General features: G+C 37.2%; 3 protein-coding genes across 3 annotated transcripts; 2 read left to right on the top strand and 1 right to left on the bottom strand.

Moving 5' to 3' along the window:
* The first annotated feature begins 1,806 nt into the window (after positions 1–1,806).
* LOC131026610 (probable inactive leucine-rich repeat receptor-like protein kinase At3g03770) lies at positions 1,807–4,979 on the top strand. Its single transcript, XM_057956522.1, has 6 exons — positions 1,807–3,369; positions 3,444–3,565; positions 3,703–3,943; positions 4,021–4,240; positions 4,312–4,423; positions 4,523–4,979. Exons 1-6 carry the CDS (start codon positions 2,040–2,042, stop codon positions 4,793–4,795), a joined length of 2,298 nt encoding a protein of 765 aa, XP_057812505.1. The 5' UTR covers positions 1,807–2,039; the 3' UTR covers positions 4,796–4,979.
* A 953-nt stretch (positions 4,980–5,932) lies between these two features.
* On the top strand, positions 5,933–8,786 carry LOC130984919 (uncharacterized). The gene is made up of 7 exons (XM_057907619.1): positions 5,933–6,293; positions 6,471–6,550; positions 7,876–7,936; positions 8,094–8,151; positions 8,246–8,303; positions 8,387–8,459; positions 8,564–8,786. Exons 1-7 carry the CDS (start codon positions 5,988–5,990, stop codon positions 8,654–8,656), a joined length of 729 nt encoding a protein of 242 aa, XP_057763602.1. The 5' UTR covers positions 5,933–5,987; the 3' UTR covers positions 8,657–8,786.
* A 347-nt stretch (positions 8,787–9,133) lies between these two features.
* On the bottom strand, positions 9,134–21,121 carry LOC131026582 (DNA gyrase subunit A, chloroplastic/mitochondrial). Its single transcript, XM_057956475.1, has 27 exons — positions 20,577–21,121; positions 19,759–19,828; positions 19,479–19,544; positions 18,859–18,960; positions 18,693–18,737; positions 18,510–18,608; positions 18,332–18,418; positions 17,621–17,691; positions 17,203–17,311; positions 17,016–17,078; positions 16,638–16,703; positions 16,396–16,484; positions 15,568–15,616; positions 15,198–15,284; positions 14,895–14,988; positions 14,229–14,299; positions 14,060–14,149; positions 13,458–13,583; positions 13,219–13,376; positions 12,448–12,529; positions 12,201–12,365; positions 12,021–12,122; positions 11,669–11,805; positions 10,573–10,693; positions 10,391–10,445; positions 10,205–10,304; positions 9,134–9,564 (listed from the first exon to the last, which is right to left on the bottom strand). The coding sequence occupies exons 1-27, from the start codon at positions 20,990–20,992 to the stop codon at positions 9,456–9,458; spliced, it is 2,829 nt and encodes a 942-aa protein (XP_057812458.1). The 5' UTR covers positions 20,993–21,121; the 3' UTR covers positions 9,134–9,455.
* Positions 21,122–21,459: the final 338 nt, after the last annotated feature.

Below are 21,459 nucleotides of genomic sequence, written 5' to 3'. Positions count from 1 at the left end.
ACGGATGGAGTATTATTCTTTCACCACAAATCAGACATGAAAAGTTGCTCAAATATCCCATCGAGCTCGGTCGACCGGGCTTTCAGACTAAAAGCCTGAGATTTTCATGATAAAAAGCCCACCCGATATTTATTAATAACATATAGTATTATTTTATTCTATCTTTTAACTATGTACACCATTGTTTATAGTGTAATGGTTAAAATCTTATTGTATAAGTAAAAGCACCAGTGGACAAATGAAGAGCAACTCAATTGGTAAAGACGTTTCCCCTTCAATCATTAGATCGATAAAATTTCAAAAGCCCATAAGACTCGATGCCCCGATTACCCCAACGAGGCTCGGTAAAATTTCAGAAGCCCATAAGCGCCAAGTCGGCCCGTCCATTTTGCCACCTCGACTTGAGAGAGAGAGAGAGAGAGAGAGAGAGAGAGAGAGGCGGTGGATACCACTAGAGAAGTAGATGAAAACAATAGTAGAAGCCAACAAGAAGAATCAAGAAAATTAAGATGGGTCACATGTGAATGAGATGTAATTTTCACAAGAATCCTCACCCTCTTTTTCATGCATCCGTGACAATAATGTCACCTTCAATTTTTCTGCTGATGTGAAAAAATTTCTACAAAAAGGTTCAATAAAGTTTTATCATTGAGATTAGGTTATGACACAAAACTTACACCACCACCCAAAAATGCAACATGTGAACTTATTTTGGACACTTCACTTCAATTCGTACAAAAAGGCATTTTGTGGGCCCAATTATTAGACATATTTTCTTGAATTATGTGTTTCTCTGTCTGATTTTCATTCATCGATTGATAGAGAAGCCAAATATTTTGATCACTATAGCTCACGTGATATATGGTTAATAATTGATGCTCATATGTATTCTTTATGGTTTATTTATTTGAGAGTATTTGATATGTACAGCATTTAGTTGAGAGATATTTATAAAGTAGAAAAAAGATTTATCAAAGTTGATTTGTCAAATAATTTTTAAATGATTTATTAAATGATTTTTTTTGTAGATATTGAGTGTAAATAAAGTTAAAAATATATCAAAATAAAAATACCACACTCATTATCGATGAATTAAAATGACAAAAAAAACTATACTTTTCGTGGGACGAAGCAAATATTAAGAAATTGAGTAATTTTACTCTTATTAAACAAGAGCAATTTAATTGACTTCATTTCTCCATCCACATGTCTCTAGGTCGTTTTTCAAAAGAATATCGAAATTTTTATTTTCTATTCAAAATTTTATAAGTTTTAGCACTCATAGGTGCAAACCTTTTTCCAACTTCACCAATAAAACGACGTCATTTCTTCAAATAATTTGGAAAGGTGACTCATTATTCTATCACCAAATTTATCTAACATGATCTTGTTTTTAAAACCGCTGAAAATTATTTTTTTTAAAATAAAAACAAAAATCAAAGACATTTTTTCTAGAAAATATTAAAAGTTAGGGACGTAAAATATGATTTAACTCTTTTTTGTATAGCTCGAAAAAAGTATTTATACTCCTTTTTGACAAAAAAAACCCCTATAGATTATTTTGTACTTCAAATTTCCTGCATGCAGAAGGCTGCATGTAATCAAACAATGGTTTTTTGCATTTATGCTTACTTTCCAAACAATATTTTTATTGGCTCTTGCTATGAGGCTACAGTCGTTTAAGACCAATGAGCAAACGTGGCAGCTGCTCTGAAAAACAAAATATATTAAAACGATCATGACAAAAAAGCAGCATTTATGAACTACATTATTAAATCATTAAATTATTCCATGATATATCAGTCTTGTAACAACCAAATTCTTTGTGTAGTTTCTGCTACGTGTTGGTAAAACTAATGCATTTTTCTCCAAAAAAAAAATCTTTTTTTTTTTTGGCAGAACATGACAAATCTATAGATGTGTAACATGTGTTACACCTTACAAAGCATCCAAGAATTGAGGGAAATGGGAAAGAGTAGTAAAAGTTTGTAGCTGAATACATATGCATACATGCAGTGGTGTTTCTTGAATTCATATCAATGGCTAAAGCAAGAATCTTTCTCTTCATCTTCATGTTTTTGGTGCACCCCATTTTCTCAAACCAGTTGGGGAATTCCCAGTTCCAAACCCTTGTGAGAATCAAGCAGCTGCTCAACTTCCCAGAGGTGGAAACCAGCAGCTGGAGTGAGGTTGAAGATGAAGATGTCTGCAACACTGAGGCAACTCAGATTCTCTCACTAGCTTGCTATGAAGGCAACATCACCCAGCTCCACATCACTGGTAACTACTGGTTTCCTCACTTGAGCCAAGATTTCTCAGCTGCTTCACTGTTTTCAAATATTGCTCAGCTCCCAAATTTGAAGGTGCTATCTTTGGTATCACTAGGGCTAGAGGGGCCATTGCCCCCTGAAATTGGGGGTTTGGTTTCATTGGAGATATTGAATGTGACCTCAAATATGTTTCATGGCTCAATCCCTAGAGAAATGTCATTTATTAGGAATCTGCAGACTCTTATCTTGGATCACAATAGGTTTGAGGGTGAAATCCCTAATTGGATTGGGTCTTTGCCTGCTTTGAGAGTGCTGAGTGTGAAGAACAACTCATTTAGTGGCTCATTCCCAAGGGCATTTTCGTCCATGGTGAACCTTAGGGCTCTTGTGCTCACTGCAAATAATCTCTCTGGTGAAGTTGCAGAGCTTCACAACTTGACAAATCTCCAAGTTCTTGATTTGGAAGACAACAATCTTGGGCCTCATTTTCCTAGTGTTCCCCCAAAACTGGTTTCTTTAGTGCTTAGGAAGAATAGGTTTCACTCCACTCTGTCAGCTGATGAGGTGGGCTCGTGGTATCGCCTCCAGAAGCTCGATATCTCCTCAAACGAGCTCGTGGGGGCGTTCCCCCCGTCCCTGCTCTCGCTCCCGTCCCTCACTTACTTGGACATTGGTGGGAACAAGCTCAGTGGGAAGCTCTTGCATAACTTATCTTGCAATGGAGGCCTCACATTTGTGAATCTGTCTGAGAATCGCCTCACCGGGGACTTGCCTGATTGCCTCAACCAGTTTGGGGAGAGGGTTGTGTTGTATGATGGGAACTGTCTGTCTCAGACACCCCTGCATCCACAGAAGCCTGTGTCGTTTTGCCACAGCGAGGCTCTGGCCGTGGGGATCTCGCCTCTGAGGAAGGAGAAGAGGAGGCCTTATGGTGCAGCATCAGCTCTGGCTGTGGCTGTGGTTGGCACTGCAGCACTTGTTGGCCTCACCTTCCTGTTTGTGAAGAGGGAGCTCGCCAAGCGCCACCACAGCGCTGGGACGAGACTGATTGTCGATAAGGCCTCGCCTGCACTCACACTCCAGCTCCTCAAGGATGCAAGTGAGCCTTTCTTGATGTCTACACACATTTGATGCCTTTCATGTTTCATCAAACTGAATGGAGCTTGTTGGCAGGGTATATCTCTGAGACTATGAAGATGGGAGCACTCGGGCTCTCCCCGTATAGAACATTCGTCGTGGACGAGCTCAAGGAGGCCACGGACAACTTCAACGCGTTACACCTCATAGGTGCAGAGGTACCTACATACCTATTCTGCTATGAATCTATGATCCATCCACATTTACTTTCCTTGTTGCTGTTTAGTGTTCATTGTTTAGTGTTTAGTGTAAAGAAAAAGATTTTGGTTGCATTTCGTCTCGTTGCCTCGATTAGGTATACAAAGGGTGGATGACAGATGGGACTGCCATAGCCATAAGGAGAGTGAAAGTGAAGAGAAAACACAGCATCCAAACTTACACACATCAGCTTGAGGTGAACTCCAAACTCAGGCATAGCCATCTGGTTAGTGCCATAGGCCACTGCTTCGAGTGCCATCAAGGCGATTCGAGTGTCAGCCGGATTCTTCTCGTGTCGGAGTACGTCCCAAATGGAACTCTCCGGAAGTATATATCAGGTGAATCTAAGATCAAGCTCAACCAATGCGTGCATTGTTTGTTACCAACTCATGTCACATTGGTGTTTTTTTGACAGGGGCAGAGCCGGGGCAGAGGTTCGGGTGGAGGCAGAGGATAGCAGCCGGGATTGGACTCGCCCGGGGCATCCTCTTCCTCCACACCGGGATAGTCCCCGGCTTGTACGCCAATCGCCTCAAGATAACAGACGTGCTGCTCGACCACAGCCTCCGTGTCAAGATCAAGAAATTCAATCTACCTCTCTTGGCAGAGCAGGGCTTGCCTAAATTTGGATCAATGTAAGGTTTTCCCTTCCCTTCCCTTGATCCGAAAGAGCTACTTTCACGCGTCCGTTTGTGCATACGTGTAGGTCCGGTGGCGAGGAGCAACACGACGTCTATGACTTTGGCGTGATCCTACTAGAGATGATCGTTGGGAGGGCGATAAACTCTCCCAACGACATCAACATTTCCAAGGATATTGTAAGTTTTGTTGTTGCCTTGTTTCATCCCTTTTCGTGTCGATGTTTTCGTGAGGCTGAATGCTCGCTGACGCGTGCGTGTCCACGCCTGTCTCGACAGCTGTCAGTGAGCCTAACGGCGGATCTGATAGCTCGAAGGAGCATTGTGGATCCGGCGGTTCACAAGGAGTGCTCGGATGAATCGCTCAAGACTCTGATGGAGCTGTGCTTGATATGCCTGTCGAACGAGCCGCACGAGAGGCCTTCTATGGAGGGCGTCGTCTGGAACTTGCAGTTCGCGGCTCAGGTCGAGGACACGTGGCGTCGGGACTCCACCAGCAACCAGAGCTCTCCCTGCCAGAGCCATGCCACGCCAGCTGAAACATATGAGTAACTTATTATGCATATTAACAGGGCTGTAAACAAACCAAGCCGCTTGCAAATTATTCGGAGCTCGGCTCGAGAAAATGCTCGTTCAAGTTCGTTTAGAGAAGTTTGATAAATAGAGAAATCAAACTTGAGCTTGGTGGTATGCAGCATGTATATATTTGCAATTGTCAATCTGTCTTCATTTTGAAGTTTTCATGCCTTATCTAAATTCTTGCCATCTTTTAGTTGGGAAATCTGTTAGAAATTTGGCAATTTATTTGGAAAATGCATAGGGTGATGCTTCTAATTTTTTTTGATGAAGGGTGATGCATCTAATTAAACAATGATTTATACTCCCTCCGTCCCAGTCGACTTGGCCTATTTCATAAGCTTCTTAGTCCTCACTATCATCTAGTTCACCGGAGCTTCTTGTTTTTGGTCTGTGGTGCTACTACCAAGAAGATGAAGCCGTTTTATATTTGGAGACGATGTGTCAATCCGTGAGAGGCGTAATTCGTTTTTCGGAAAGAGGAAAGTATTATTCATTCTTTTCACTTCAAGAAAGAATAAAAAATAATAAAATTCTTTTTTATAGAAAATGAAGAAAAGGAAATGAGACATTTAAAGTCATAAATTCTTGTTATCCATCATTTTCTCATGATAAATTTATCAATCAAAGAGCACACACCATCACTAAATAAACAACATTTTTTTCTTAAAACTCGTGCCGACCTATTTCCATGAAGCAAAGGAGTAAGTGATTAATCTAATTTTTAAAATTAGTAAAAATTATAAAGGAGTAATTGCTTATAAATTACTGAATTTTTATAAAATTTTGATTTTACATACTAACTTCAAAGTTTGGCATGATAATAATCAATTATTAATTTAATTTGATTTTGTAATATAGGATTTTGGTCGAACTTTTTGATCACGTGGCTAGTGAAATGACTGACGTCGTTTCTACTAATTTATCATCATGCGAGAACGACAAACTGATTATGTCACGTCAATTATTCAATTAATCATGTTATTAGTAAATTTGAGCAAAATTATATTAAATTAATAATTTAATAATTATTATGCTTTATATCCAAAATTAAAATTTGATTAAATTTCAATAATTTATAAGCAGTTAACCATAAACTGAATAAAAGCAGTTAACCATAACTGTAACTCTGTAATCCACATTCTTCATCTTCTTCTTCTTCTTCTTCATGGCTGCCATGCCGAAATTGATGCAATCCATCTCCCCTCCATCAACGACCAATCCACACCCATCCTTCCCCTTGTTGCTTGATGCTGCTTTTCTCATCTCTAGAAGAAGTTTTATCATCGCTTCTTCACTTGTAGCCTTATCTTCTTCTTCTTCTTCTTCTGCTGCTGCTGCTGCCGCCCTAGCTCAACCGCCTTCCAAGTCCTTTCTTTCAGGCATTGCCAACACCAAGTCGTGGTTCCAATTCTACGGCGATGGCTTCTCAATTCGCGTCCCGCCAAATTTCCAAGACATCACGGAACCTGAGGTTTCTGCTTTCTCCTTTCATTCTTCTTCTTTTTAGGGTTTAGTCTGCAAAGAATTTGAAGAAATTGAATGACGATTTGTGCGTATCTAGTATGTATAATTGCATTGGGTAAAACGATTTTTTTTATTGATTGATTGATTTCATCCTTTAGATTGCTGTGTTACTGGATTTTTGTAGGACTATAATGCTGGACTGTCCCTCTATGGAGATAAAGCGAAGACGAAGACTTATGCTGCGCGTTTCGCGACTCCTGATGGGTAAGCTTGAATGCTTGATGGTGAAGATTGTTTGCCTGAAACTTGAGTTTGTGTTGCTTCAATTTTAGTTGATTGATTCTGAATGTCATAGTGTTATTACTAGTGAATTTGCTGATGCATATAATCTTCACCATGAACTTGAATGTCATAGATATAAACTTGAGTTTGTGTTGCTTCTATTTAGTTGATTCTGAATGTTATAGTGTTATTACTAGTGAATTTGTTGATGCTTATGTGTTGGGAGACATGCATTCTTCCAGCTATTAGGTAGAATTGTCGAGGAACGAATGAAAGGAAAAGAAAATCGTAATGCTGTTAGTTATCTATATCCATGTTACAGAAAGAATCTGCTGTGTAGGTGGAGTTTGTCGAAAACTAGTTGATATTTATCGGTCATTTGTGGTTATGTTCTTGAAATTTAACAAAGCATTTCATGAATCATGAGGCTTCAGATTGCTAATTTGAGGACTAGTATCTCATTGTAGTTATGTCACTGTAGAAACAACGAATTCCTTTGGGAAATGTATTCCTTTATTCCATTATTACCATGTGTTCTTGCTTAGCATTCACTTTTCATGCCTTCTGATATTCCATTACTGAACCATCACTCGAGGCAACACCAACTTGAGCCTCTTGGCTGGATCTCATTACTTGATGATGAACTTGATCTCGACAGTCTTCTATCATTAAGATATAATGCGGTGCAACTCACAAGAATAATGAAACCAATGCAATATTACAAGAAGATATCAGTAAAAAGGGTTTTCTTGAGCTGTGTTTCTCCTCTCCCAATTAACCTGCAGTGTTAGATAGATACTTTGATAAGATGAATGGTTGGGTGTAAAAAACTTACAACGTAGCTAGGTTCAGTGAAGTGCTTTATTTGTATTATCTCTAGCTCCATATATAATTATATCTTAGCTTGTATGTATATAACTAGTTATCTAGTTAATTACATTGGCATTGCAAGTCTTCAGAATAATAGTTAGCATATCCATTTGCAAAGGTGGAAAACGATTACAACCAGATTGAAAATGCTAGTATATTTCTTTATCTGATTACTGTAGCTTCTTGTGCAGTTGGTATTCATTTATCTAGAGAACCTCTAACAGTAAGCAACTTCTAGACACTTGATATGCTGCTGAAAAGTTGATTATGACGAACCCTTCCAATCTAGATAAGAATATTCAGTTTCTTTTATTCGTATCGACTTCTTCTAGTTCTTCGACTACGTTTATGTTTGGTTCTCTGTTCATTTCATCTATCATGTGCATTTCTGTATTTTGTTGAATTTTGACCGTTTATTACATGCCAATGCCATACAGATCCGAAGTTCTGAGCGTTGTTATCCGGCCATCTAATCAACTTAAGATTACCTTCTTAGAGGTTCGTGGATGTAATACTCCTCGGCACCTATCAGATATTAAAATCTTTGCTGCTTATTCTTCTTCTGCATTGTTAAAGACAAAGCAAACAGAATACTAAATTGTTTCATTTCATTTCATTTATCGTCCCGTCAAAGTGCTCATTCCGACTCTGACAGGCACAAGACATTGCTGATTTAGGTTCTCTGAAGGAGGCAGCTAAAATATTTGTTCCAGGTACTTTGATGGGAATGCTGTTTGTCTCTCAAGACAGAGGCTTCAAACCTTTGCTTTTATTTATCTGATTTTTTACCTAAAACTGTAAATACAGTTGGTGCAACATTGTATTCTGCTAGGATATTTAAGATCAAGGAAGAAGAAGGATACAGGTATTGTTACTGTGAGCAGCATATCGACTCTCAGATAGCGTTTATACGTTTCTAACGAGCTTCGTTATGCTCGACGTCTGCAGGAATTATTACTTTTACGAGTTTGGTGGAGATGAGCAGCATATAGCACTAGTAGCTGCTGTGAATAGTGGAAAGGTTGGCTGTATTGTTCTTTGCATATTTTGCACAAATAGTTAAATCATAATTCTCTAACCATAATCTCTTCATCTTACCAATCCTGCCAATGTTATGTGCTGTAGGCTATAATTGCAGGAGCTACTGCACCGGAGAGAAAATGGGACGATGACGGCATACGCCTTCGCTCTGCTGCCGTCTCTCTCACAATTGTATAACGCAATTAGATAGTTATGTAACTTTCTTTTGTATTTTGAAGTGTACGTTAAAATTAAACAATGTTTCGGGATGTACAGCTTTTAATATTAAACAATTTTTACATTTATGATTATGTAATTATTTGTCGCAGTCCAAAGTCCTAAATTTAAAATTTTGAATCCACCACCTGGTAGACCAAATTTAGTGTTGCAGCAATTTTAAATATGGAATGTATAGATATAGTCTAAAAATAATTCAAACCTTAATTAGCTAATTTAAAACAAAGTAAGTTGACTAGTCCAAAAATAATTCAAACCTTAATTAGCTAATTTAAAACAAAGTAAGTTGACCCATTTAACGTTTTTTTCTTTTTACTTAATTTTCAAACTTGATTACTCTACTCTTAAAAACTTAATATAATAACTTTTTTAAAATATTTATTTATGAAATGGCTTTGATTTAATAGCATAAGAAAAGTAATCATTTACAAAAATACGAACCCAAAACTTCTTTATATAAAACATTTTAAAGTGACCAAAAAAAAATAATCGTCTACAAAAATAATCACGCACACTAATCAGACTACTCATCTTTTCTTGATAAATACGATCGCATGTCAAATGGTTGGTCACTGGCACCTAATTAACTATTTTCCACAGCTGCACAAAAATAATATTTGCTTCAAGAAAATTGCTGCAGAGGTGTTGCCTAAAACGTTATATACAAAGCATCTATGGTGGAACACCAGATCTTACAAGATTTACATTGCCAAAAACCGGGGAGTTGCGCCGGTGTCGACTTCAAAACTTGAGTTTCAGGTCATGCTGCAGCCTCCTCCTCGAGCTCCTCAGGCTCTGTTTCAGCTGCCGATATTAAAGAAGTCGATTGGATTTTTCCAGCATGCTCAAGCCGCATCAGGATCACACCTCTACACGAAGAAAATGAATGGGTGATGCATGTTTATCATCCGCCAAAAAACTGAAAACAACATTCACGATCTTGTTCCTTCCCGGAGAACATGTAGTTAAAGGAGGTAAGGAAATACACTTTTCAGGTACTAGCAAGGTTAGCCGGGAAAGAGAGAGAGAGAGAGACGACAAGAAGATACTCAAGGAAGTCATTAAGTGGAAGGGATACCAAAGCTCTAGAAGAGCCCTCATTTAACAAAGCTCTAGAAGAGCCCTCATTTAACACAAAAGAGCCGTTCACACTTAAGAACCGGGTTTTGGATGTGAAAGATACTCTCTACGTCCACAAAACATCTTCGTAAGGGGAGTGAACAAATGTTTTAAGAAAAGCAAGTTACGTATTTGGTGAGTGGAGAAAGGGTTCCACAAATTAGAAAAAGTGGTGATAGTTAATTGGGTTGTTTTAAAAAATAGCGGGTCCATTAGTGGCAATGTGTGTGTATATGTGAGAATTGTACGGGTGATAGTTAGTGGGGTTATATCAGGAAGATGTTTTGTGGACGGAGAGAGTATAAAAGATTCTCAATTTCAATCATCCAAGAAGATGAAACCAAAATATATGTAGCTCCTTTTAAGATAAGTACCAAAAGCACGAAGTACCTTGCATAGCGAGACTGAATGGAGATATCCCGTACTTTGATCCGGTTCACTGTTCCACTTTGGCTGACAAGCACGACTTGTTCATCACTCTCTCCATCCTCTATTCAAACCAATATGTTGTTAATTTGTGATTAGCTATCCTAATACTTGGATAAAGTAGAGGGCAAAAGTTATAGGAAGCCTCACCCCCAACGGAGAATCCTACTACAAATACAGCCACCAGACGATCTTCTGCCGAAAACTGCATCATTACAGGAAGAAAGTTGCAAGGAATTAGAGGCATGATGGAGAGTAACAGAACCAAAGAAATGCACCAAATTCTACATTGTACATTTCCTTTTCCTGATGAGAGAAAGAAGGTAACCAACCTTGTAACCTTTCAGACCAACCCTATTCAGTGATGACGTTCTGAAGCTAGCGACAGGAACTCGTTTTCCGTAGCCATTCTCAGATATAAACAGCAACCAAGGACCAGAAAACCCCTTCCCACTACACAAATAAACCAATGACATTTATACAGCACATTCTAAAAAACTAAGCAACTGAAAATGGGAAGGAACGGTATAGCAATTAATACGGCACATCAAAATGCTTGATCTATTCAACCTAAAATGGGGAAGATACTATTTTGACTTCAACGTCATAAAGCTTCATGTTTTAACTATGTCTAATGGGCTACTTATAACTCAGGCAACAGTTAAATGGTGCATGCATGACCACATTGTTGACAGAGGTACCAACCCATAAAGTCACAAGTAAAACTGCAAATCCTCCAGTTACCAGATACTCCCTCCGTCCCACTCCAATAGGCTCACTTCTTTTGGGCACGGAGATTAAGAAAACTTACTTTTTAGTAAAAAAGTGGTAGTAAAGTGGTGTGGTCCACACCAATTAAGTACAACTTTTTTACCCAAAAAGGAAAATGAGCCTATTGGAGTGAGACGGAGGGAGTATTATCCAAGGATAAAAAGAGTAACTTAGTAGGAAACAACAAAATTAAGCCATCATACTTATTATAATCTTTTCCACAACTTGATCAATAAAACACCCTAAGAGAAACTGAAATGTGCTTTCACTGAAACTTATCTCCATCAGATGACTATTATAGATCAATACAACAAATTTACCCTGTGAATCATAGAATTGTCTACTGCTAATCGTTCCATCAGACAGTTCGAACAAAATGACCTTGGAAAGAGCATGTTCAAAAAGAAATGTGAAAAGGCAATAATCTGATCATAGCCTAAGTAGCTACTCCTTATCCAACATGTCAAGTCAAACACTTATCAGAGGTAGGGACGAATTTGAGGCAGCAGTAAATGTTTTAAATATTTTAATTCAAAACCTTCAAGTACAGTTTAAAGCCTAATAATAATACTTAAGCCATGGCAAAAAGTGTGCATCAAATAATATATTACTCTCATGCTGAAAGCATATAGAATAACACAGTAGCAGTGAAATTACTGGTTCGACAGTGTTTCAGAGCCTTTCTCAATCTTCTTTCCCAAGGATGCAGGTATTATATCAATGCTCGCCATCTTATCCCCTTGTTTCAGCCTCATGGCAACTGAACCTCTGGTATTCCTACTAAGTGCTCTCATCTAAACAGATACACAAACAAACAGTGAAAAACAAACTTATAGGAGTGGCTTAAAATCTCAGACATAACCATGAAAGCTAAAGCGCAGCAGCTGCAATTGCCAATGGATTTCTACTGGAAAAGCAGATTCTGACTCTAGCTCCGAGCTTGGTTGTCCCAGCCACTTACTTTTAAGCAAGTGGAGTGAGAAAAAAGTCAAAAGAAAAGGTAACTTACATTCTCACAAGGGCACAAGATCACCATTCCATTCTGTGATGCCATTGCCACATAATCATCATTCGAGCAACGCCTCACCCACTTCAGCTCATCACCTGGAACCTGTCAGTTTTAATAAGTAGATTAAGGCCCAAGATAGCTGAATACCCAGAACTCCAAGCAACAAAGAAGTGGACAAACCAGTTGAATTGCTATGATTCCAGTTGACCTTATCGATGAGAAATAGTTCAAAGAAATTTTCTTGATATACCCCTTCATGGTGAGCATCACAAGATATTGATCTCCTTCAAATTCACTGACAGGAATTATTGAAGTGACCCTCTCACCATCAGATAGGGATAAAATCTGGACAACAGAGAAATTTCGCGGTCATTAAAAAGAACTTGGAAAATGTTATGAGCCAAAGACTTAAGAAGAATGGAACTACTTGAACTAAAGGTGTGCCGGCAGCAGTCCTGCTGCATTCAGGAATTTTATATGCACGAGCACAATATACAGTTCCCTTATCACTGCAAAAGAAAGTAAAACAAGTAAACACCAATAATTGTTGGAAATAAAAAAACAATCATTGCATAGGAGCAAGAGTTGATATCTTTCATTGAGTTAAAAGAAAATGGATTCATAGGTTACTTGCATAGTTCCTTTTAAGTCAATACTTGAATAGGATCAATCTTTTATTCATGATATTTGTTTGAGCTTTGTTTTTATAATTTGTGTCTTAGTTTTAAAAATCACAATTTCTCAACCCATAGTTTAGCTTGGATAGTGACGAAGAGTCAATGCGCATTACTTGTTCTCATGATTTTAATCCATGTGGATATGATACTACTCTACAATAGCATCATTTAGTTGCAGTTTATTATTACTAGAAAATTAGCGACCAGACTTGACCAAGAACTACCTTCAATCTGCATATATAGTAGTGTGTCATTGCCACTTTTTAGTTGTCTCAGTTAATTAATAGTATGTACCACATCATGTTGCAATAAACCACTTATGAGCCTTAGAGCAGCATAATACACTTTTATGCAGAAAGGGGACTTTATACGAATTTTCTTCTTTGTAGAAGTCGTATGAGCTCAATTGAAGAGTTGAATGTAAAGATATAATTTGACCAACATAGAAATTTTTGCGGAGATAAATAATACCAATAACTATCTAGAAACAAAAAGGCATAAAAAGTAGTGGAAACAAGTACCTGAAGTAAAGGACATGATCGTGTGTACGGCATACAAGGAAATCAGACATAGCATCATTCACTCTCAATTTCCCTACCGATTTTCCAATAGTCCCACGGTGTTGAAGAGTGAACGTATCAGGCCTCATCCTTTTTAGGTAGCCTTTTTCACTAAGTGCCTAAAAGTAAATATGCGACATTCCTGAGCAACGGTCTCTGAAAATTGTTATAGAAACTCAACAATGTAAAATTTTACATACCAGTAGGATTTCTTCGTTGGGTATAACATCTATGTCCTCAAGTTGACCGCTATCAGAGTCCTCCAGCATTGAACGTCTAGGAGTAGAAAATTTGTTCTTTATCTCATTTGCTTCCGCTTCTATCATCTAAGAAAAAATTAAACTACCAATAAGATAACAATATGCAAATCAGCTATAAGACTCGCATTAACAAGTGAACAAAGTCAGTTAAATTTATTATTTAAAATATCCCACAACATCATAATAGCAAGGGGGGGGGGGAAAGAACCCTTTCAAAAAAGGGGGGGAAAAGGAAAATTCCAGCATAGTCCCTGTTCTAATACAAATAGAAAAGGAAAAGGTCTACATTGCCCCCACACTATTTCCCTTCGAACCCTTTGACCACTAAATTAAGTTTCGTCCAAATCTGACCTTCTCTTAATCGGGAGAGAATACGTTTAGAGGTCAAAGTGCTCCCCATGAAATAGTTAGGGGGCAATTTGGACCTTATCTTTGTTTAAAATAATGAATGGAAACAAAACGAAAATGTGAGTATATAATTTATAATTACTGAACTCTGGCCTTAACAAATAAATAGCAATGAAGCTCTGTCAGAGAACTACCTCAAGTATTAACTTTTTGCTTGAAAGAAGCTCCTGTAGTTTTGAAATTTGTCCAGACAAAGATCTTCCCTCATCAATAAACTTATTTTTCTGGAGAATGTACAGATCAATAAGTCAGGAGTATCTGCGACTACGTAAAAAATATAGATGCCACAGTATACACAAATACCTCGAGAGATGTTAGCTTTCTGAGGCTTATATCCAATATAGCTTCAGCTTGCTTGTCAGTCAAGTTGAACTCTGCAACAAACAACACAGTGCAATGAGAAATGAGAAGGATTTAATTTCCATGAAACGAGATAAGGATCATAAGGTTAATTATGTAATACCCTGCAGAATGAAATAGAATCAATTTCCACAAACAGAAGAAAGCAACTATATTATGCAGTGCCTAAAAAGAATAGAAGATAGTTAAAGAGGAAGTGAAATGTATAATCTTAAAAAATAAATGTTAGTATTCATTGAAGGACATAATCTAGAGCATAATTACTTATACGATAGACTACGTGCATGCAAGTCTATGTTAAAAAACTAAACCTAATGAAACCTTTAGGTAGGTTCACTTTTAAGAACTATAAGCTAAAGAATATAGTTAATCCTCAAACTAATCGTCCAAAGACAACATGTGGGAAGCAGACAGGTCTACCTTGCATGAATCAGATAAGACCCAGCATTGGCAAAGGACAACAACCATAATCTTCTAATATAAACATGTATATCAGAAACTTATGATCATGGAAGCAGTCATTGCTACAGCTTCAGTAGTAATCATGTTTATGTCAATATTGTCGAGTAAGAAAAATGTGAAGGAAACAAAAGTTTAAAAATAACTTGCCTCTTCTGAGATTAGTAGCTGCCGATGCATGATTAGAAGCTTTCCTGATTATGTCGATGATACTGTCCAGATTATCAAGTCCTGTTATAATACCCTTACATACAGAAACCCCAAAGCAAGGGAAAATATATTAGCAGCTTAGAAAGGCTGAACTAGCAAAATAATAAGATTAACATTTCAATACAATACCACAACCAATGTTCACATTTTTTAACAATTCAGAAATGGGTCCAGAAGACAACAAGAAACAATATGCGTTTCACATAGTTCTGAAGTCACTAGCTCTATGGAATTGAAGCCAACCTCGACAATGTGATACCGATCTTGTGCTTGAGTTAGTTTAAATTTTGCACGCCTTTCAACCACGGAGCATCTAAAATCTAAAAATGCCTGCACAATAATAAAGTACAGAATGATTAGGAATAACCTCACTACAAAATATATTTTCAACAATGTGATACCGATCTTGTGCTTGAATTAATCTAGTTTCGCTTCCTTCATGAGATTATTTAACAGCACTTTTTTAGCAACTTGCTTAACAAATTATTTCTTACAATCAAAACTGTCATCCCGTAAATATTTTAAATCAGGTTCATCCATTAACTTAATAGCCCAAAATGAAATTATCAGTTTGACCTAGAAGATTGAAATACAGGTGGTAAGAGCTTGTTACCTGGAGCAATTCCTTCAACCCCATTAGCTTCGGTTGGCCATTAAGAATCCTAGGATGAGAAACAAAAAGTAAGGATGGACAAGCCCAAAATAAAAAGAATCTTTTAACCACTATTAGAAGGGATTCAGCAGCTAATCATCAGGAAACATAGACCATGATAGAGTACACTGATATGAGTTTAGTACACAACTTACTCTTTTGATACACCAAGAAAGAAATGTGAATCAAACCTTTCAATAAAACGGAATGCAATTATAAAATTTATAATGACCAGCAGACGCAAAATATATAAGTGTCCATGTTTTGGCCCATAGGCAAATTCTCTATTATTTTTCACTGACATCTATGCAGAGGAAGCATGAGACGTTGAGATAGGAAGATTACTTTAACAAACATGTTCCTTAAATACATATTTACCATGCCTATACATACATACACTAATTCAGATTTCCCCACATTCAGCACATCAAGTACCAAAATACGCATGGCTTCAGATAAGAATTATCCCCTATTCCCATCTAAAAGGATAGAGGTTATAGAAATTTACAGCATCCAAGACAAGAAAGCATATATTATGTAAGCATAAGCCATATTATTAAAAGAAGAATAGATTTCGTCTCAGCATATGAGACGTAGATCAAGTGCTAAGAAGATGCAAGTATGCAACCAACAATAATAACAAATTAACTTCCATCTGCAATCAGCAAGAAAAACCTATAATATTTTCCCTCTTATTGCTAAGAAAATGCTTAAATATAAGGAACTCATATCTATCTTTTTTATTATTAAGAAAAAAAAAATACAAAATGATGTCTTCAAATAACTCACCCCACCATGTTACAGCTAAATGCTGACTGCAGAGCCGTGAGACGATACAGATTATTCAAGACAATGGAGGGTTCTGATCCTCTCTTGAGCTGATTAAGATGAATTCAAGAAAAAATCAAAACCTTGAAATAAAAATGAGAACCATAACCAGGAAATACATTGTTGCTTTTATGAATTAGGGTCAGACTTAGAATTCATTATCAGACAAATAAATTCAACAAGACCAATTTATACAATATTACCTCAATAACAATGCGCATCCCAGATCGATCACTCTCATCGCGTATGTCACTTATTCCCTCCAAACTCTAACAGAAAGGAAAAAGGTTATAATCAAATGGTATCAATAACACGATCAATCATAAAACTGAAAAAGCAGATAGTAACTACAACTTTGTAATCATTACATAACAAAGAAATCCATATTTAACAATATTTAGGAACCTAATATCAATACATTAGATATGGAACAACAAAAGACACTCACATATCAAATAATACCAATGTACTAAATTCAGTAAATGCATGTGTATTTTAAACAATTCCAGTACATATAACCACATTTAAATAAGTCAGAGCTTATTTAAAGACATTCATGATACACACCAATTAATTAGTACCTTATTTTCCACGAGTTCAGCAATTTTCTCAACAAGGGAAGCTTTGTTGGTCTGATAAGGAATCTGTTATGGTGCGCAAGTGCGTGCACATCCACACACAAAAAGGCTCAAGGAGATTATTACTAATCTTTTTAACGAAAAATAAAAGAATAGCTAATAATTGAAAGTAAGGAGATAAAGATGAAACCTCTTTTATTATAATTGCTGAGCGCTTGCTCTTGGGATCTAGCAACTCGATATCAGTCTTCCCTCTGACCACCACTCGCCCTCGTCCAGTTCGATATGCATCCAAAATACTTCAAGGATTAAAAAAAAAGTCAAAATTACTTCATATCATGTTGAGTTCGATTGAAAAGGCCGATAAATTTCTGCTCACCTTTATAATCTATTTATGAACTTATAGGAGATAGGGTTTCATTGCCAAATGCACACCACAAAATTCAGTTCTAGTTATGTGAAGAACTCATTTAGTCCATTTATAATCATTATAGTAAAATCATGAATATCCAGCATGTGCAGTGTGCAAAAAGCATGCAGAGAGCTTCAACTTGCTGTGCATCCATATCATTAGTATGTAGCGAGAAGGTGGCTATGCAATAACCTACCCAATATTTCCCATTATGATTCCTCCAGTTGGGAAGTCAGGTCCAGGCATGTACTCAAGCAATTCTTGCAACTGTTACAAAAACACACTTCTATAAAACTTACGTCTCCATAGAAACATCAATGGTGGAAAAGAAACATCTAAATTCATTAAGTAATCACAACCATTAAAAAAGAATAATGAGAGAACTGACTATAAGATGAATTCCGCAGCATATGTGATCCCAATATTTATAATCATGTCAAATATAGAATTCTTCTAAAGTTATATAGATCGACAAAAGGCAAAATATAAATTAAGACATTAAAGTTGAAGAAAAATAAGTTCATAGTCAACTGGTGAAGTTCAGGCTAAGATACACAATTTGGACACTGATATGTTATACATACTGTTTTTATGATTTTATTTTTCCAACAGTTGACTGCTGGGAAAAGGATTAAGCAGTTTACTTCAAGATAAAGAACTGGTTTCAACACTCAGCTCCAAGCATGTAGCAATAAATAAGCAGAATTACAGAGCAACAATCCTAATGGATAAAAGAACAAATAACCACCTTATATCAATTAAGGAACAATCAGAAAGGAATTAAGGAAGGGGAAGAAGATCACAGGGCAAGCTTAGATCTAGTTACAGGCAACAACTTTCATCATTCAGAAGATATCATGATGAAAAAGTTCACAAGATACTGATGCTTGACTGGTTAAAATGATACCGTTGCATCGGGATTGTGAATCAGCACGGAAAGTGCATCTACCAACTCCCCAAGATTATGCGGTGGAATATTGGTAGCCATTCCAACCTGAGGATGGGAGGAAGCAAACATAATAGATGGAGTGATAACAGACAAGCAGCCAAGCAAATGAAAAGTCAAGAGCCAGGCAAAAACATACCGCAATCCCTGAAGAACCATTTAGTAGCAAGTTGGGGATGCGAGCAGGAAGCAGAGATGGTTCTTTTTGTGAATTATCAAAGTTTGGAACAAAATCAACCTACAACATGTATGCATGTCAATAAAGAAGCAAATAAAACACAATCACTGAAAAAATAGGACAATTTATTAACAAATAACACACCGTATCTTGCTCCAAATCTGCCAATAACATGGCCTCCGTGAGTGCCTGAAAGAATAACAACAGCATATTGGTACTCATCAGTTTCATTAGAGTAGTAGACAAAGGAAGAAGGAACATCTACAAATTAAAGCTCTGTGAGGCTCCAGAAAAAATCATAGTAGACTACCTCCAGCCTGCACTCTGTGTAACGCATTGCTGCAGCAGGATCCGCATCAATAGAGCCAAAATTCCCATGCCCACGAATCAGTGGAGAGCGCAAGGAAAAATCCTAAGATGCAAGTGGATAGAAATAATTGAAAGAGGAGATGAAGCATATGTATCAGACTTGTCTTACATGGACCTGTACAGCTGTGCTGCTGTACTAATACTTAAACCTACATTTTATCAGCAAACCAAGCAAGTAGAGAGCGCACACAGGTGTTAAATTAATCCAAAAAGTTAGGTCCTTGGCCCCAAATAATATGCCTTTGCCATAAATCCATAATTAGGTTATGAGATAGCTATTTTTACTCGTAAAACTAGGTAAATAGAAGCTTTACGGAATAAAAGGCAAATCGGAACTCATAGTTCATTTTCTATATTACGTACTCGCTAGAAGGTAAATGAAACAATATAATGGCAATGACCACTTTGATTTCATGTGGTCTTTGCTAGTTAATGCATTCTAAGTAAATAAATATGAAACTGAAACATCATGGTAGACAACCAAGATTCCTTTGGCATATGCATGACGATTCACTATTTAGTTATTTCTTCTATCAAAAAGCCCTTAGATCTGACTGGTACCTGAGCCATTCGAACCAATGAATCATAGACAGCAGTATCCCCATGTGGATGGAACTTCCCTAGAACCTGCATTGGACCAAGCCAAACAAAAAACTATTAATAAAATAAGAAGAAAGACAAAAAAAATTGAAAGAAAGAAAAGAGGAGAGAACATATATCATAACAGAGCACAGTTACACAGGCATATAATGATGGTAAATGCATACAACATAATGATAATAATCGGCTCATCAGGGGACTTCCATGTCATACAAAAAGTACTTATAGACCCAAATACAACCTCACCAACTACTCTAGCACACTTCTTGTGCGGTTTCTTTGATGCTAAGCCCAACTCGTGCATTGCATATCTGTTAATCCATATAAAATGCTCCAGTCAGAAGGGCCTTTAATCAAATAATGCATAATACTTTAAACAGTGGAAGCTGCAGGTAACAAATACATTAGCCAAGATCACATAAACAAAATTTATCATTAGAACAAAAAATACAATCTCAGTAGAATATTATACACAGCAATGTAATGAGACAAGAATCTGAGAAAAGTTTTAGGGGAAAAAACAATAGGAAAGAGAAAGAACTCAAAAAATTGATCGTGAGCCAGCTGCAATTCTAGAGAAAGTTATTTAAGTATTATAAAAAATTAAAAACTAATGTAAAAGGACATGCAGATGATCAAATGTTTGAGAGAGTAGTTAATCTCCAGCTCAACAAGCCAAAAATGAGCTGACTGATGCTCGATAGCTAGGATATAGGATAGTACATAGGTAAGTAGCAACACAATTGAGTTGAATTAACCTTATAGACCAATTAGAACTTTATAGTCAAGGATCATAACAAGGTGGACTGAATTTGAAGTTACTGGTTAACCACTCACTTGCTTGGTTATGTTATCAAATACTATTCCCAACTTCATTCAGATATGTTTCGTCTGTAATCCACCATATAACCAACAAAAGAAAAATATCAAAAGCCAACGTAGACGCGCTAATGAACCTTGTCATTGATTTAAGTTGATTGAAGATACAAGCAAGCAATAACAGTTATCCAATCACCGGCATTGCGTCAAACTCCGAAAAAACTGGGGGAAACAACTCACAATATTCTGCGGTGGACGGGCTTGAGCCCGTCTCTAACATCGGGCAATGCCCGGCCCAGCAGCACAGACATGGCATACGACAAGTACGCCTCCGTTGCCTCCTTGTGCAGCTCTGTGACCACTACCCTACCATCGCCTCCTTCACCACCACCATCCTTCAAGGCAACCACACTCCCGTTCTCCTCCACATCCTTCGAGGAAGCCTTGGCGGCGAACAACCTCCGGCGCTGGTGGGGGTTCACGGCGGAGAGAAAGCGGTGGTCGGAGGCGCGTCGAGCTAGTAGCAGGCGCGGCGGCGCGGCGGAAGAGAATGAGAGTGGGTGAGAGCGGAGCAAACGGAGCCCGGCGGCGAAAGCCATGCGTTCCTTGGGGAGTGCGAAATGGGCTGCTGCAGGTCGGATGCAATGCGAGCTCATTCCATTGATATATGGCTTCGCCGGAAATGGAGCTTCAGTTTGAGTGAAATGAAATGAAATTACCTTCGAATTTGTAAAACCCTAAATTTGTTTTTTTAGGGTTTATTGTTTCGAGGTCTTGCGCGCCAAACAGTGAGAATTTGAGAGGTGCTTTCTAAAATTTATCGATAATTTTTTTATTTATAAATTAACAGTATTAAATAAAAAAAATTAATTTGTTATCGCTTGATCAACACACGCACAACAATTTTGAGATAATTCAATATATGTCAATCATAGTAATTAATTAGTATTTTGCTTAGCAAAATATAAATAATAGTTCAATTATTAAAAAGTGGATAAATTCTAGTAAGTTCAAAAAGTGAAATAAAAAATTTGTTAGTGATTTTACAATTTTATTTTCTGAAACTATTCCTCTAAAAATACAAATTTCACCTCCCATTTGCCTATTTTTCCACATTTTGAAG

The sequence above is a fragment of the Salvia miltiorrhiza genome, chromosome 5 (genome assembly GCF_028751815.1).
Source record: "Salvia miltiorrhiza cultivar Shanhuang (shh) chromosome 5, IMPLAD_Smil_shh, whole genome shotgun sequence".
In the NCBI taxonomy this organism is placed as follows: Eukaryota; Viridiplantae; Streptophyta; class Magnoliopsida; order Lamiales; family Lamiaceae; genus Salvia; species Salvia miltiorrhiza.
Note: the sequence above shows the minus strand (reverse complement) of the source record. Positions and strands in the feature narration are given on the sequence as shown.

Coding starts and splice junctions, on each gene's coding strand:
- LOC131026610 (XM_057956522.1), top strand. CDS start 2,040: ATGGCTAAAGCAAGAATCTTTCTCTTCATCTTCATGTTTTTGGTGCAC. Junction 4,241..4,311: donor TTGCCTAAATTTGGATCAAT/GTAAGGTTTTCC, acceptor GCATACGTGTAG/GTCCGGTGGCGAGGAGCAAC. Junction 4,424..4,522: donor TCAACATTTCCAAGGATATT/GTAAGTTTTGTT, acceptor CTGTCTCGACAG/CTGTCAGTGAGCCTAACGGC.
- LOC130984919 (XM_057907619.1), top strand. CDS start 5,988: ATGGCTGCCATGCCGAAATTGATGCAATCCATCTCCCCTCCATCAACG. Junction 6,294..6,470: donor AAGACATCACGGAACCTGAG/GTTTCTGCTTTC, acceptor GGATTTTTGTAG/GACTATAATGCTGGACTGTC. Junction 8,152..8,245: donor AGCTAAAATATTTGTTCCAG/GTACTTTGATGG, acceptor CTGTAAATACAG/TTGGTGCAACATTGTATTCT.
- LOC131026582 (XM_057956475.1), bottom strand. CDS start 20,992: ATGAGCTCGCATTGCATCCGACCTGCAGCAGCCCATTTCGCACTCCCC. Junction 18,419..18,509: donor ATGGTTCTTCAGGGATTGCG/GTATGTTTTTGC, acceptor TCCCATCCTCAG/GTTGGAATGGCTACCAATAT. Junction 17,692..18,331: donor TTCACAATCCCGATGCAACG/GTATCATTTTAA, acceptor TTTTTGTAACAG/TTGCAAGAATTGCTTGAGTA.